General features: G+C 48.0%; 1 protein-coding gene across 2 annotated transcripts in view; it reads right to left on the bottom strand.

Annotated features, from left to right (window-relative positions):
* Positions 1-16,218, bottom strand: part of UBR1 (ubiquitin protein ligase E3 component n-recognin 1) — a 142,000-nt gene that overhangs the window by 65,081 nt on the left and 60,701 nt on the right. For both annotated transcript variants that reach the window (XM_026651302.2, XM_026651303.2), the window contains exons 23-26: positions 15,646-15,748; positions 13,250-13,298; positions 9,809-9,963; positions 2,057-2,156 (exon numbers count right to left, since the gene is read on the bottom strand). In XM_026651302.2, the coding sequence (XP_026507087.1) occupies positions 2,057-2,156; positions 9,809-9,963; positions 13,250-13,298; positions 15,646-15,748 (407 nt within the window). The remainder of the gene's footprint in view (positions 1-2,056; positions 2,157-9,808; positions 9,964-13,249; positions 13,299-15,645; positions 15,749-16,218) is intronic.

Here is a 16,218-nt window from a genome sequence, read left to right as displayed (position 1 = left end):
GTTATTTTTTTGGGTGACAAATCTAAAGTACTGTCCTACACTGATGTGTCTACGGAGTAGATTTTAAAACAAACTGATATTACTGTTTAGTTTAAGTCACCAGGACCAGATGGTATCCACCCATGAGTTCTAAAGGAACTCAAATATGAAATTGCAAAACTACTAACTATAGTATGTAACCTATCACTGAAGTCAGCCTCTGTACCAGATGCCTGGAAGGCAACTAATGTATTGTTGGTTTTTAAAAAGGGTTCTAGAGACAATCCTGGCTATTACAGGCTGGAGAGCCTAATTTCAGTAAAAGGCAAAGTGGTAGAAACTATGGTAAAGAATAGAACTATTAAACAGAGATAAACACGATTTGTCGAAGAAGAGTCAACATGGCTTTTGCAAAGGGAAATCATGCCTCACCAATCTATTGGAATTCTTTGAGGGAGTCAACAAGCATGGGGATAAGGATGATCCAGACGATACAGTGTATTTGGACTTTCAGAATGCCTTTGACAAAGGTCCCTCATCAAAGGCTCTTAAGTAAACTAAGAAGATCAAAGAGGGAAGGTCTCGTGGATCAGTAACTGGTTGAAAAATAGAATACAAAGGGTAAGAATAAATTATCAGTTTTCACAATGGAGAGAGATGAACAGCAGGGTCCCCCAAGGAACTTTATTGGGACCTGTCGTGTTCAAAATATTCATAAATAATCCGGAAAAGAGAGTAAACAGAGATCGCAAAGTTTGAAGATAAAAAAGTTATTCAAGATAGTTAAGTTCAGACTGCAAGAAGTTACAGAAGGATCTCACAAAATTGGATGACTGGGCAAGAAAATGGTAGATGAAATTCAGTGCTGATAAGTGCAAAGTATTGCACATTGGAAAAAATAATCCCATCTATACGCATATAGCGATGGGTTCTAAATTAGCTGTTACCATCTAAGAAAGACATCTCGAAGTCACTGTGGATAGTTCTCTGAAAGTTCCGCTCAACGATCAACAGCAGTCAAAAAGGCTAACAATATGTTAGGAACTATTAGGAAAGGGATAAAAAAAAAAAAACGATAGAAAATATCATAATACCACTTTATAAATCCATGGTGCACCCACACATTGAATACTGTGTCCAGTTCTGCTTGCCCCATCTCAAAAAGGATATAATAGAATTGGAGAAGGGCACCAAAGACCATCAAGGCTATGAAATTACTTCCATAAGAGGAGAAACTAAAAGGATTAGGGCTGTTCAGTTTAGGAAAGAGATGATTAAGTGAGGATATGATAGGTCTATAAAATCATGAATGGTCTGGAAAAAGGGGAGAGGGAGAGAGAGGTGTTATTTATCCTTTCCCACAAAACAAAACCCAGGGTCATCTGATGAAATTAATGGGCAGCAGATTTTATACAAACAAGAGGAAGTACACTTTTTCACACAATGCACAACTAACCCATGGAACTCATTGCCATGGGATTTCGTGATGGCCAAAACTATAACTGGGTTCAAAAGAGAACTGGATAAGATCACGGAGGACAGGTCAATCAATGGCTATTAGCCGATATGGTCAGGGTTGCAATCCCATGGTTGAGGTGACCCTAAACCTTTGACAACCAGCAGCCGGAAGTGGAAAACAGGGGTGGATCACTCCATAATTGCCATTTTCTGTACCCTCCCCTTGAAGCTCTGGTATGGGCCACTGTTGAGATAGGATACAGGACAACGGTCTGACCCAATATGGCACCTCTTCTGTAACCCTCACAGATGGGCACAACTATCTTCAACAAGATGGCACCAATATTACTCTTAGCACCTTATTTGGGACCCAGCACATCCTGTCCTCACTACGCTTGTCAAGCCAGAGGATAGACATGTAATTCCTGATCTGGCTTCTCTATGGTTACAAAGCAGAACTCTAGCACTCTCACTTAGTTTCCAAATGCTATGATTTAAATAAAGATAGGATAAATACTTGCTGAACACAATGATTTAACTTTTCTTTTGAGGCTAATATTGTCCTTATAATAAGAAGTTAGCATAATTCATTCCCCGCTTCAGAGGAAGTGAAACATACTTGATGCTTTGTGATAGAAGTCAAAGGTCACTTCTTCCTCTGGAGCCTTTTCTAGCTGCTGCTTCTCTTCCAGTAAGCCCAGAGAAAGGAGGTGAAGTACCTGTGAAAGATGGAAATAATAAAACTCCAATTGCTACCAGAGGGCTGTAAAAAAGACGGTTACTCACCGTTGTAACTGTTGTTCTTCGAGATGTGTTGCTCATATCCATTCCAGTTAGGTGTGTGCGCGCCGCGTGCACGATCGTCGGAACATTTTTACCCTAGCAACACCCGGTGGGTCGGCTGTGGAGCCCCCTGGAGTGGCGCCGTTATGGCGCTGGATATATACCCCAGCCGACCCAGCGCCCCCTCAGTTCCTTCTTGCCGGCTACTCCGACAGTGGGGAAGGGGGGCGGGTTTGGAATGGATATGAGCAACACATCTCGAAGAACAACAGTTACAACGGTGAGTAACCGTCTTTTCTTCTTCGAGTGCTTGCTCATATCCATTCCAGTTAGGTGACTCCCAAGCCCCACCTAGGTGGCGGGGTCGGAGTGAGACATTGCTGTGTGCAGAATCGCTGACCCAAAAGCAGCATCGTCTCTGGATTGTTGCACCAGCGCATAGTGAGTAGCAAATGTGTGGACCGATGACCACACTGCAGCTCTACAAATGTCCTGGATCGGTACTTGAGCCAGGAAGGCAGTGGAGGAGGCCTGGGCCCTCGTGGAATGAGCGGTGAGGCGTGGCGTCGGTACACCGGCCAGGTCGTAGCAAGCACGAATGCAGGATGTGATCCAGGAGAACAGGCACTGTGAAGAGACCGGTGAGCCCTTCATCCGGTCGGCTACCGCAACGAAGAGTTGCGTCGTCTTCCTAAATGGCTTTGTACGGTCAATATAGAAAGCCAGGGCCCTGCGAACGTCCAAAGAATGTAAACGCTGGTCCTGACGAGTAGCGTGCGGTTTCGGATGGAAGACCGGGAGGAATATATCCTGGTTCACGTGGAAAGGCGACACCACCTTTGGAAGAAAGGCAGGATGGGGGCGAAGCTGCACCTTGTCCTTATGGAACACCGTGTATGGGGGCTCGGATGTCAGCGCCCTGAGTTCCGAGACGCGCCGTGCTGAGGTGATGGCTACTAGGAAGGCTGTCTTCCAAGATAAGTACAGGAGCGAGCAGGTAGCCAATGGTTCAAACGGAGGCCCTGTGAGCCTGGAGAGGACGAGGTTGAGGTCCCACGTTGGAACCGGCTGTCGTTGCTGTGGGTACAGCCGGTCTAAGCCCTTGAGGAATCTGACGACCATCGGGTTAGAGAAGACCGAGGACGTGAGTTCTCCTGGGTGAAAAGCGGAAATAGCGGCGAGGTGAACCTTGATTGAGGATGTCGCCAAGCCTTGCTGTCTTAGGGACAGGAGGTATTCCAGTATCGAAGGAATGGGAGCCTGCGAGGGAGACGTAGCTCGTTGCTCACACCAACAGGAGAATCTCTTCCACTTGGCTAAATAAGTGGTCCGCGTAGAGGGCTTTCTACTTCCCAGCAGGACCTGTTGGACGGCCTGGGAGCATTGCCGCTCTGAGCGACTCAACCATGAAGCATCCACGCCGTGAGGTGGAGCGACTGCAGGTCGGGGTGACACAGCCGGCCGTGGTCCTGAGAGATGAGATCCGGAGTCAAGGGGAGCGTGATGGGCCTCTGTATTGACAGCTCCAGCAGTGTGGTGTACCAGTGCTGTCTCGGCCAAGCGGGAGCGACTAGAATTACCCGTGCATGGTCCCTGCGGATCTTGAGCAGCACCCTGTGGACCAGCGGGAATGGGGGAAAAGCATAGAACAGATGGTCTTTCCATGCCATGAGGAAGGCGTCTGACCGAGAGCCCGGGGCTCGCCCGTGTAGGGAGCAGAACACCTGGCACTTCCTGTTGCCCGAGATGCGAACAGGTCGATCTGGGGAAACCCCCACCTCTGGAAGACGGAGTATATGATGTCCGGGCGAATCGACCACTCGTGCGTCTGGAAGGACCTGCTGAGACGGTCCGCCAGCGTATTCTGGACTCCAGGCAGGAATGACGCCGTGAGATTTATCGAGTGGGCGATGCAGAAGTCCCACAGGCGAATGGCCTCTTGGCATAGGGGAGATGAGCGGGCTCCGCCCTGCTTGTTGATATAAAACATGGCCGTGGTGTTGTCGGTGAGAATCAGCACGCAACGGCCCTGCAGGAAGTTGAGAAAAGCCTGACAAGCCAGGCGCACTGCCATCAGCTCTCGGACGTTGATGTGCAGGGCTTGTTGGGACGCCGACCACAGGCCTTGGGTATGGTGCTCCCCCAGGTGAGCGCCCCATCCTAGAGATGAAGCGTCCGTAACTAGGTGGAGGGAGGGCTGTGGGGCGTGAAAGGGCACTCCTGCACAGACCGCCGTGCGATCCGTCCACCATGTGAGGGAGGCCAAGACTGCGGCCGGAACCGTGACCACTATGCTCAGGTCGTCTCGATGAGGACGGTAAACCGATGACACCCAAGTCTGCAATGGGCGAAGTCGCAGTCTGGCGTGCCTGGTTACGTAGGTGCACGAGGCCATGTGGCCCAAGAGGGCAAGGCATGTCCTTATGGTGGTAGTTGGAAAGGCCCTGAGTCCTTGAATGACGCTTGAAATGGTATGAAAGCGGCTGTCTGGCAGGATGGCTCGGGCATGTCTGGAGTCCAGGATTGCTCCAATGAACTCTATTCTCTGAGTTGGTACTAGAGTGGACTTCTCTCTGTTGAGTAGAATGCCCAGCTCGTGGAAAGTGCGTGTCACTATGTGGACATGGGCCTGCACTTGGTCTCTGGTGCGGCCGCGTACCAGCCAGTCGTCCAAGTACGGGAACAGCTGTATCCCTTGTCGACGAAGGAAGGCCGCGACGACTGCCAGACACTTTGTGAACACCCTGGGAGCCGAGGACAAGCCGAAGGGAAGGACTGCGAATTGGTAGTGCACCCTGTTTACTACAAATCGCAGGAAGCGCCTGTGAGGCGGATAAATCGCTATGTGGAAATAAGCGTCCTTCATGTCGAGGGCGGCGAACCAGTCTCCAGGATCCAGTGAAGGGATGATGGTCCCCAATGACACCATGCGGAACTTCAACTTTACTATGAATTTGTTGAGTCCGCGCAAGTCTAAGATGGGCCTTAGACCCCCTTTTGACTTGGGTATCAGGAAGTAGCGGGAGTAAAACCCCCTGCCCCTTAGCTCCGATGGAACCTCCTCTATGGCCCCCATAGCGAGGAGCCCAAAAACCTCCTGTGTAAGGAGTTGCTCGTGAGAAGGGTCCCTGAAGAGGGACGGGGAGGGGGAGTGGGAGGGAGGGAGCGAGGAAAACTGGAGGGCGTATCCCCTTTCCACCGTGCGAAGGACCCAACGGTCCGAGGTTATACGGGACCAAGCACGGTGGAAGCGGGAGAGGCGGTCCCGGAAAGGGGGAGTCGGATCCTGGGTACCGGTCGTGGTGCCGTCCTCGACCGCACCTTCAAAAGGCTTGTCTAGGCCCTGAAGGTGGCCTAGACTGGCCCTGGTTCTGACCGGGTTGAGGGCCGGTCGACCTTCGCCTACCACCTCGACCCCGCCTCCTAGCAAAGTCCTGTCTTGGACGAGGCGGGGGAGGGTAGAACCGCTGAGGCTGGGGCCTGAAGGGTCTGCGCTGAGGCCCTGGGACATGCATCCCCAGGGAGCGCATCATTGTCCGAGAGTCTTTAAGATTTTGGAGCCTCGAGTCTGTTTTCTCTGAAAAGAGGCCCTGGCCCTCGAACGGTAGGTCCTGCAGGGTCTGCTGCAGTTCCGGTGGCAAGCCCGACACCTGGAGCCAGGAGATTCGGCGCATTGCTATCCCTGAAGCCAGGGTCCTAGCGGCCGAGTCCGCTATATCAAGGGACGCCTGTAGGGAGGTGCATGCCACCCGCTTGCCCTCCTCTACCAAGGCCCCGAACTCTTCCCTCGAGTCCTGGGGAACCAGCTCTTTAAATTTCCCCATCGAGGACCACATATTGAAGCCGTAGCGGCTCAGGAGCGCCTGCTGGTTCGCTGCCCGCAATTGCAGTCCGCCAGCAGAATAAACCTTGCGTCCGAACAAATCGAAGCGCTTAGCGTCCTTCGATTTGGGCGCAGCAGCCTGCTGGCCATGGCGCTCCCGTGCATTGACTGATGAAACCACCAGTGAGCACGGTTGGGGGTGAGTGTACAGATACTCATGTTCCCTGGAAGGCACGAAGTACTTTCTCTCAACCCCTCTGGCCGTGGGCGGAATAGAGGCCGGGGTCTGCCAGATAGTGGTGGCGTTGGCCTGGATGGTGCGGACCAGCGGTAATGCCACCCTGGATGGAGCATCCGCTGAAATGATCTGCACTATTGGGTCATGGACCTCCGCAATCTCCTCCACCTGGAGGTCCAGATTGCGAGCCATGCGCCGCAGCAGGTCCTGATGGGCCCGAAGGTCTATCGGAGGCGGCCCGATGGTGGACGTGCCCGCTACGGCCTCATCAGGAGAGGACGAGGAGGATGCCCCCGGTGGCAAGGGGTCCAATGGTTGATCCTGCTCCAGGTGTTCCTGGTGCTGGGCATCTCCTGCCCCCTGGTCCAGGGCCTCTGCAGGTGCGGGCACTGGAGCCTCCACGTCCCTTGGAGGAGGGCGGGAGATGGTGGACTCTGGGGCCCTAGGCTCCGAACGGCCAGAGCGGGAGGCCGATAGGGGAGCTCCTTGTGCTTGGTGGTAGGCCCAAGGAGTCCAGAAGGACCAATGCGCAGGTCCTTGCATAGGGTCGTCGGTCTCCTGCAGGTGGCCGGGCTCCACTGTCTCAGAAGACCGCGACGCCGATCTCGACGGCCACGGCGGTGCCGAACCCGATGCCGTCGGCACCGGATAGTACGGTGCCGATCGGTGCCGACCGTAAGGGGACCTGTCCCTGTGCGGTTCCGGCGAACGGTGCCGGGACCTGGACCGGTGCCGATAGTCCCTCCGGTGCCGGGATCCCGATCTGGAACGGGACGACGATCTGGAGGAGGCGTGGTACCGGGAGCGGCCTCTCGAGCCCGAGTGGCGCTCATACCGGTGCCGGGAGCTGCGCCTCGACCCCGATCGGTGCCGGTCGTCACGGCGGTGCCGGGATGTTGAACGGCGCCGCGAGGAAGATCTGGGCCGCGAGTACGACCGGTGCCGAGGTGACACTCGGCGCCGGGACTCAGAGCGGCGTCGGGACCTGCTTCGGGATCTGGAGCGGTGCCGAGAGACTTGTGCTGGCGACGGTGGGCGCACCAGGGCAGGTTTCCCTCTGGACTGCAGCACACGTGGGGCTACCGGTGCCGGGAGTTGCGACGGCGCCGGCTCAGTGAGGGTGATCAGGTCTCTCGCGGTAGCGAAGGTCTCCGGGGTGGAAGGGAGACAAGGTTCCACCACCAGCCTTGGTGGTGAAACAGTCCGCACCGGACTCAACGGCCTCGGTGCCGGAGTCGACGGTGTGGCCGCCTGTCTTTGGCGGTCCAGCTGCGGACGCGGCTCTACCCCCGGCACCGGGGGAGCCGGTATCTTCGCGGCAGCAACGTCCCGTGTCTTAGCGGTCTTCTTATGGCCCGGAGAAATGGATCGGTGCCGAGGCTCTTTGGGCGGGCGCGGTGCCGACGTCGGTCGGTGCCGAACAGTCTTTTCTGTCGCACCGGTCGGGCCCGCCGGGGCGCTGCGCATCGAAGCGCTCGGTGCCGGGACAGGGCGCGCCGAGGGAGGATCCGGACTCAGAGCCGCCTCCATGAGGAGCTGTCTGAGCCTAAAGTCCCGCTCCTTCCTTGTCCTCGGCTTGAAGGCCTTGCAGATAGGGCACTTATCTGCTGGATGAGTCTCTCCCAGGCACTTCAAGCAAGAACTATGCGGGTCGCTGGTTGGCATGTGCTTCCCGCAGGACGCGCACGGCTTAAAGCCAGGAGCCTTGGGCATGGGCCCGGCTGTGCGCCGGGGGGAAAAGGGGAAAAACACCCCCTAAACCCCCGATAACAAAATACAACTATATATATATACACACTATACACTAACTACTAACTAACTTGAACAACTATCTATATAACTAAATATAACAAGAACAATGAAAAGCTAGGGAGTGTGGAGATCAGCTAAGCCGCGCTCCACAGTTCCAACGACTGTCAGGGGCGGTAAGAAGGAACTGAGGGGGCGCTGGGTCGGCTGGGGTATATATCCAGCGCCATGGCGGCGCCACTCCAGGGGGCTCCACAGCCGACCCACCGGGTGTTGCTAGGGTAAAAATCTTCCGACGATCGTGCACGCGGCGCGCACACACCTAACTGGAATGGATATGAGCAAGCACTCGAAGAAGAACTGGACATATTGACAGCAGAATTTAAGGAATATATCACACAGTGCAATAGTGCATGGATCTCAAACAGAAGATTCAATAACCATACACAGAATATACAAGTGTCCTTAACTAGGCATGACCCCTGCTTTTTCCTTGCATTAAGCTTAGTTGATCCTTACATATTTCACATCAGCCATGTACAAGCTTTGAACTTTTGCTGATGACTTGTACACTCTTAATGAATTAATGTGCCTCAAAGCATTTGCAGTGATGCTCACACAGCATCATTAAAACAGTAGGGTTTATTAGTCAACTGAACACAACAGAGGAAGTCCTTAGGTTAGCACAGAGAAAGGAAAGGAAAGTTAAAGCATTGGCTAAGTCCATTCTGGTTAGCCCACAGCCCGGCCAAGCTGTAGTGAACCCCATTGTTCAAGCTGTCTGACTCCTTCCAGCAACCAATTCTTATCCCCCCACCTCACACCTTCCCATTCCTTTGTTCTCAAGCTGGGGGATAGTGTTCAGCTTCCCTGCTGAGAGGTGGAGAAATCTATCACCCTCGAGTCACTGATTGCTAGATGTCTCATCCAGGCTCAGACAGCTAGGTGACATTCATATCAATGTCTCTTGGTCTGCCCTGAGAGTAAACAGTCCTTTTCCACACACTGGGTAACAATGCAGCATACAGGGGAAACTGAAGTACACTCACAGGTCATACAAATATTACGGAAAATTCCCACTTCATCACAACATATCAGTGTTACACAGCCAAGTTATCCCACCTTGCTTCTTTAACAAGCTTATGTTTTTACATGCAGTTGTAAGTCAGAAAACCAGACAACGCAACTGTCTTGAAACAGCTTTCAGAGATGAGACAAGGCAAGACTGTTAAACACGTCAACTTATGTAACTGCAATACTTATTTTTGCAAAGTGCTTATTACTACTGTAAATTACATTTAAAGTTTATAGAGGAGGATGCAGATAATGGGAAACCTTTTGCTGGATCAGTAAAATTTATAAAAAACAACCTTTTGGGTCAAAGAGATCCCTTTCTTCCAATTAAAATATTGGTTAACCACATGTATAAGTTTAGAAATATTAACACAATGTGCCTTTAAAATAAAACTATACAATGTACTGGAAATGGTAATACTATAAGAGAGAGAAAGAAAGTAAGATTCTGTTTATCAAGTCTATGCTTATCTACCAAACACCATAAATAACTGACTTTAAAGTGTCATCCAGTGCTATTTAATTAAGGTGTAATGTAGAATGATTTTCAAATCAAGTCTAGTACGTTATGCTAATGTTCAAGAGATATGCAAGATTACAGTTTACTGTAGTGTGCTGCGTCTTTACATATAAACACACAAGAGAGTGTTTTAGCATCAATAGTTAACCCAAATTAAGGAGGAAAATACTAATGCAATCCATACCATCTGGATCATAGCTTCAGTCCATAAGTGGGTCTCCAGTTGTACTGCCCTTTGAAGGATAGTCCTGAGGATATACATCATGATATCACAGTTCAGAACTTTCACCACATTGCTGAACGCTGGGCTGAATTCAGGAGGGGAAGGAGGTGGCAGTGCTAGAAAAGAAGTCACATGCAGGCATATTAATAACTTCCTAATATTTCATAGAATCATAGAATATCAGGGTTGGAAGGGACCTCAGGAGATCATCTAGTCCAACCCCCTGCTCAAAGCAGGACCAATTCCCAACTAAATCATCCCAGCCAGGGCTTTGTCAAGCCGGGCCGTAAAAACCTCCAAGGAAGGAGATTCCACCACCTCCCTAGGTAACGCATTCCAGTGCTTCACCACCCTCCTAGTGAAATAGTGTTTCCTAATATCCAACCTAGACCTCCCCCACTGCAACTTGAGACCATTGCTCCTTGTTCTGTCATCTACCACCACTGAGAACAGCCAAGCTCCATCCTCTTTGGAACCCCCCTTCAGGTAGTTGAAAGCTGCTATCAAATCCCCCCTCATTCTTCTCTTCTGGAGACTAAACAATCCCAGTTCCCTCAGCCTCTCCTCATAAGTCATGTGCTCCAGACCCCTAATCATTTTTGTTGCCCTCCACTGGACTCTTTCCAATTTTTCCACATCCTTCTTGTAGTGTGGGGCCCAAAACTGAACACAGTACTCCAGACGAGGCCTCACCAATGTCGAATAAAGGGGAATGATCACGTTCCTCGATCTGCTGGCAATGCCCCTACTTATACAGCTCAAAATGCAGTTAGCCTTCTTGGCAACAAGAGCACACTGTTCACTCATATCCAGCTTCTCGTCCACTGTGACCTCTAGGTCCTTTTCTGCAGAACTGCTACCTAGCCATTCGGTCCCTAGTCTGTAGCAGTGCATAGGATTCTTCCATCCTAAGTGCAGGACTCTGCACTTGTCCTTGTTGAACCTCATCAGGTTTTTTTTGGCCCAATCCTCTAATTTGTCTAGGTCCCTCTGTATCCGATCCCTACCCTCCAGTGTATCTACCACGCCTCCCAGTTTAGTGTCATCTGCAAACTTGCTGAGAGTGCAGTCCACACCATCCTCCAGATCATTAATAAAGGTATTAAACAAAACCGGCCCCAGGACCGACCCTTGGGGCACTCCGCTTGAAACCGGCTGCCAACTAGACATGGAGCCGTTGATCACTACCCGTTGAGCCCAACGATCTAGCCAGCTTTCGATCCACCTTACAGTCCATTCATCCAGCCCATACTTCTTTAACTTGGCGGCAAGAATACTGTGGGAGACCGTATCAAAAGCTTTGCTAAAGTCAAGGAATAACACATCCACTGCTTTCCCCTCATCCACAGAGCCAGTTATCTCATCATAGAAGGCAATTAGGTTAGTCAGGCACGACTTCCCCTTGGTGAATCCATGCTGACTGTTCCTGATCACTTTCCTCTCCTCTAAGTGTTTCATAATTGATTCCTTGAGGACCTGCTCCATGATTTTTCCAGGGACTGAGATGAGGCTGACTGGCCTGTAGTTCCCTGGATCCTCCTTCTTCCCTTTTTTAAAGATGGCCACTACATTAGCCTTTTTCCAGTCATTTGTGAGCAGGAAGTGGAGACAACAGGTACACTGCTACCAAGTGGGCGGGTGAGGGGTGTGAGAGTATATTTCAGTCAGTGAGCAAGTTTCCAACCACATTCACTAGCCTTTTCAATGAAGTTTTCACCACTACCTCCATTTAGTTTGTATGTAAAATACAGTGTCCGAAAAAAGTGAGTGCATGAGAGACAAGCAGTTGCAGATGCTTAGAAATCACAGCTCTGAACTTTTAAAAGCTTTAAATATTTTGTATGGTCTCTCAGCTTTCACATATCCTGAGTTTTATAAAGATAGTTAAAGTTTTAAAAACATGTGCATAATGGTCTTCCAATACAGCTGAGAACCAGAATATTTTACTTTTTCACAAGCAGAAATATGGTATACAGAACAGTACAGTTCTTCAGTTCCTTTGCTTCTGTAATATTTGACATTAAGTGCTCAAATTTTTATAGTAGAAATTTGCATGCAAAGCACTAAACAGAGCCTGACACATGCCAGTGAAGGAACAGGAATACGTATTACCTTAGAGACATTAACTTGATATTTATCTGAATTGCCCAATTTACATGAAATCCAGTTTGACAAGGCACTATATAAAAGTTAGGATTAAAAAAAAAAAATCTTACAAAAATGTATAATTGTTTTCTGCACTCCTGCTATTTCCAGTAGTGGGGGAAAGTGAAAGATATTGTATGTAAATGTTGTCAATGTACAAAGTAAGCGAATGGGGGGGGGAGGGGGGGCCAACAAGAGAATTTTCTCTTCACTGACTTTCCAGTTATAGGGATTTTGGGTGTTACTTATAAACAAAGGAGATATAAAATTCAGACAGAATGCAATTTCCAAGTCGAGTGTCCTTTTAAACAAGTGTCAGGTTACTTTTCTTCAATCAGCATTTTTCAGTTGAAAGGCTCCCAAAGCACACTATACAATTTCCTAAGAAATAATTTCACACACTGCTGATATAGAACTCTGCAGCGCTGCTTAACAGTACACAATATTAAACCACAGTTTAGAATGGAAAGCAAAGACCAGTGTATCCAGTTGAAAACTTGGGGAGAATAACTAGACAAATACCATTTTATTAGTATACTGGCAAGACGTTGGTCTTAAACGTAATGAAGTTGTTCATATGCAAATAACTGCCCAGTGCACCAACAGTTTTTCCCAAAGCTCTTCAATTACAGTTCATGACTTGAATGGTGATTGTGGAATTAAAAAGGGAGGTTAGGGAAAGAGGGGATAATAGTTCTGTTACAACTGAAACACAGTCTTATCTCTAAGTTTCTGACACATGGAGTTTGTAACTTACTTTAAAAGTTTTGATTGTTTGTGAAAGGTATCAAATTTATTGTAGTTTAAAATGAAGTCATCCATAGAACAGGGACAACACTGGCAGCAGCAGTACAATCTTCCCTACACTACCCCACCAACCCGATCCCAGAACCACCACCTATAAAAGGAGAAAAATTACTTTAGTCTCCTTGGTCTCTCTAGATTGCCAACAAGCGTGCCTGTTTTGATGGTGAGTTGAATTTGTGGACATCTGGTCCACTAGAAACTAAACTGAGAGCCCTCCCAAACTGTTTAAAAAAAAAAAAAAAAAAAAATCACCAAAAAGATGTCTGGTGGTAACACGTTATGGCCAATAAAGATCTAGGTCTATTTCTAACCTGTGACCCTGGATTCAATACAATTTCTATCCCATTATCAATCCCTGAGCCACATACCAAAGTTTTTATTTTATAAGCACAAAGGAGACTGGTGCACTGAACCATAGCACTTGGTCTATCATCCAGTCCAACCTTTTACCTTCATCTCTGTTTTCTTGTTTTCTTCTCTTCTTCTGCCTATGTTCAGCCTGTAAGAAAGCTGGCCTAAGTTATTGTACCAACAGCACTGAAGGATTCTTCAGTGAAATCATCAGGGACACTAGACTAACAAACGTAGCAAGATCCACTGAGATTTACTTTGACACTCCACCCACACTGTATAATACATCAGCGTATGAAAACATGTTGTGGGCCTGGATAATAAAACTAGTGCAAACACTAAAATAAACCTATAGTAGGGATAAGTTTAACTTTTCTTAGTACATTTTATAACAGTGTGTGGAAAACAATAATTATTCCCTTGAAGTTCTGTGTATAGTACGTATCCATTTATACAAATACAAATTCAACATATTCTCTTGTGAACATCTATGAGGAAGTCAATTCTTTCCGAAAGAGCCTATGCATTTAAACTCTCCCCTATTACAAGAATGTAAAAAATGTGTTGATCCTGTATAGTATTTCTTTTGATCAGCACATCTCAAAGAAGAAGAAAAAAAACTTGTGAAGATAGCTCTCCATCTAATAAAATATCTTTATGGGTAACCATATTTAATATATTTTTTAAAAAAATATAAATTTTTTACAAATTTTTTTTTTTTTTTTTTTTTTACACTTCGATACAATACTGCTCATCCAGGGAGGCCTAAAAGATAGAAAAAAATTGAAAAATAATTTGTAAAGATCTGCTTTGACTTGTATTATACTACAAATGAGCAATGCAATTACTTCACTTTGCCCAGACCAGTGGTCCCCAAACTTTTGAGGGTCACGCCCCCCCCCTTACCTCGGTCCATGTCTCCCCATCCCTGGAGCCAGAGCCAGGAGTGGGGCTGCAGCTTGGGGTGAGGAGTGGACAGGGGTAAGGGGGCTGAGGTTGGGGCGTGGGGCTGAGAGCGGGACCGAGGCTGGGGCAGAACCACAATCAGGCTGTGGTGAGGGCTGGTAGCTGAGCCTGCGGCCAGGTGTGGCTCCAACTCCTGGCCTTGCTCCCAGCCTCTGCCCCAAGCCGGGAACAGAGTCACGGCTCCTGGGGGCTTGTGCAGGGCTGGGAGCGGAGCCACGTCGAGGCTGGGGCCGGGGCCAGGGCCAGGAGCTGGGGATGCGGCTGGGGGCGGGACCGGAGCACAGCTGGGGGCAGGGAGGGGCTGGATGGTGCTCGCTCCCTCTCCCCCTGCACCCAACGGACAGTCCTCCACGCCCCCCAGCGAAGCACACCCCATACTTTGAGGGCCTCTGGCCCAGGACTAGATTTTTTTTTTTTTAAATCTTTTAAATGCACTGTGGAACTATGCACATTTATTTAGGGCCAAATTATGCTTCTTCCCCTCTTTGGGTGAGCTAGTATTTTGTCTTTTTTTGACCTGGCATCTTATTTTTCTAACAGGTATTTTTCACTAGAGCTTAACAATCTTGTGTGACATCTGGCATCCCAAAGAGACCTCATTCCTTTTACTGCCATACACAAAAGGAAGCTGTAGTGTGCAACTAAAGGTTTAGCTGAACTTAAACATGAAGAGAGTAAATGGAGATTTCAAACTTCATAGCAGAAACAGAGGAAAAAAATACCTGTAATGCGGGGGTGGAGAAGGGAAAACCACATAGGTACTGCTCTTAAAATGTATTGGGGTAGATCCTTAGCTGGTGTAAGTTATCATAGCTCCATGGATTTACACTGGCAGAGGAGCTGTCCCATTGTGTCTTCACTACACTTTCTATAATTTGTTCCCTAGATGGAGTCTGTCTCCATTATGCAATCTGATAACGCCTTTATTAACCTACATTGCTTGTCACCTGTTAAAAAACTGAAAATTTAGGCTGGAGTTTTCAAAGGGATCCAAGTGACTTAAGCACTCAAATCTCTGAATTTCAGTGGGAGACAGGCACCTAAATGCTTTAAGCGCCTTTCAAAATTCCCAGGCTAAACGTCCTGGACTCACAGCATTCATTAAAACGGTTTGTTTTTTTAAAAAAAAAGCTACACATACACCAAAAAACCCCACATTGATATTTTCTTGTGCTGCACAGAAGCGGAGATTATCAAGATTATCTTTGTGTAGTAAAGTTGTGTTTGTGAATTTGAATAATGTTTTACTAGAATAGTGATGGTAGCTTTTTACAGCTTAATTACAGAAGAACAGTTTTTGTCACATGAAAAACATCTTTGCTGTCTCCTCTGTCAAAAAACCAAAAGTTAGCTTCCCTATGAGTATGGTTCGAGGATTAAGTAGAATACATTAAAAGAAATAAATCAGAGATATATTATTAAGCACTCTAACATCTTGAGACTCCATTACATCCCTCCCTTCAGTTCACCAGGTTTGTTTAGGCAGAGAACAAAAGTGTGTGCTCTCCTCTGCCCTTCACATTGTCTACCTTGCTGTGCTGGGTCTTGGTATAGTGATAAAAGAACATATTGAATTCTTTCATGCATTCATCCTTCAATTCATAAACTCCATGGCCTGACACACCCGGTTTCCTAAAAAAAACATTTAAAATACATGGATTAACAACACATCCTCAGTGCTTATTTATAGCACAAGCAGCAAGTAATCTAATTACTTCCTAAGGAAATGTTAAGAGTGAAATGGAACACAATGGGACCTGCCTCTGCATATTTAAACAAGGATGGCAACTTCATTACATTACAAAGTTCAAACAGAATTCAGTTACCAGTTTTTAACTACCAGCAATACACTTTCCTATGGATCCTGCCCATTGCTCTCTGACACATGGCACCAGGAGATTATTCACAGATGAATTAATTAAAACTTTCACCTAGAATTTCAGACATTTGGCCTGCATTGTGCCTCACTGTATAATCTTCAATTCCTTTTCAAGCTAGGCACTAATCTAAGTAACATAATGATATGCTTCCCAGTGAAGAACACTGAAAGGTCTCTTCTTTTAACCCCCATCCTACCCTCAAAACAAAAATTCTAGCCATAT

The sequence above is a fragment of the Terrapene carolina genome, unplaced genomic scaffold, assembly GCF_002925995.2.
Source record: "Terrapene carolina triunguis isolate 2854851 unplaced genomic scaffold, T_m_triunguis-2.0 Scaffold96, whole genome shotgun sequence".
NCBI lineage: Eukaryota > Metazoa > Chordata > Testudines > Emydidae > Terrapene > Terrapene triunguis.
Note: the sequence above shows the minus strand (reverse complement) of the source record. Positions and strands in the feature narration are given on the sequence as shown.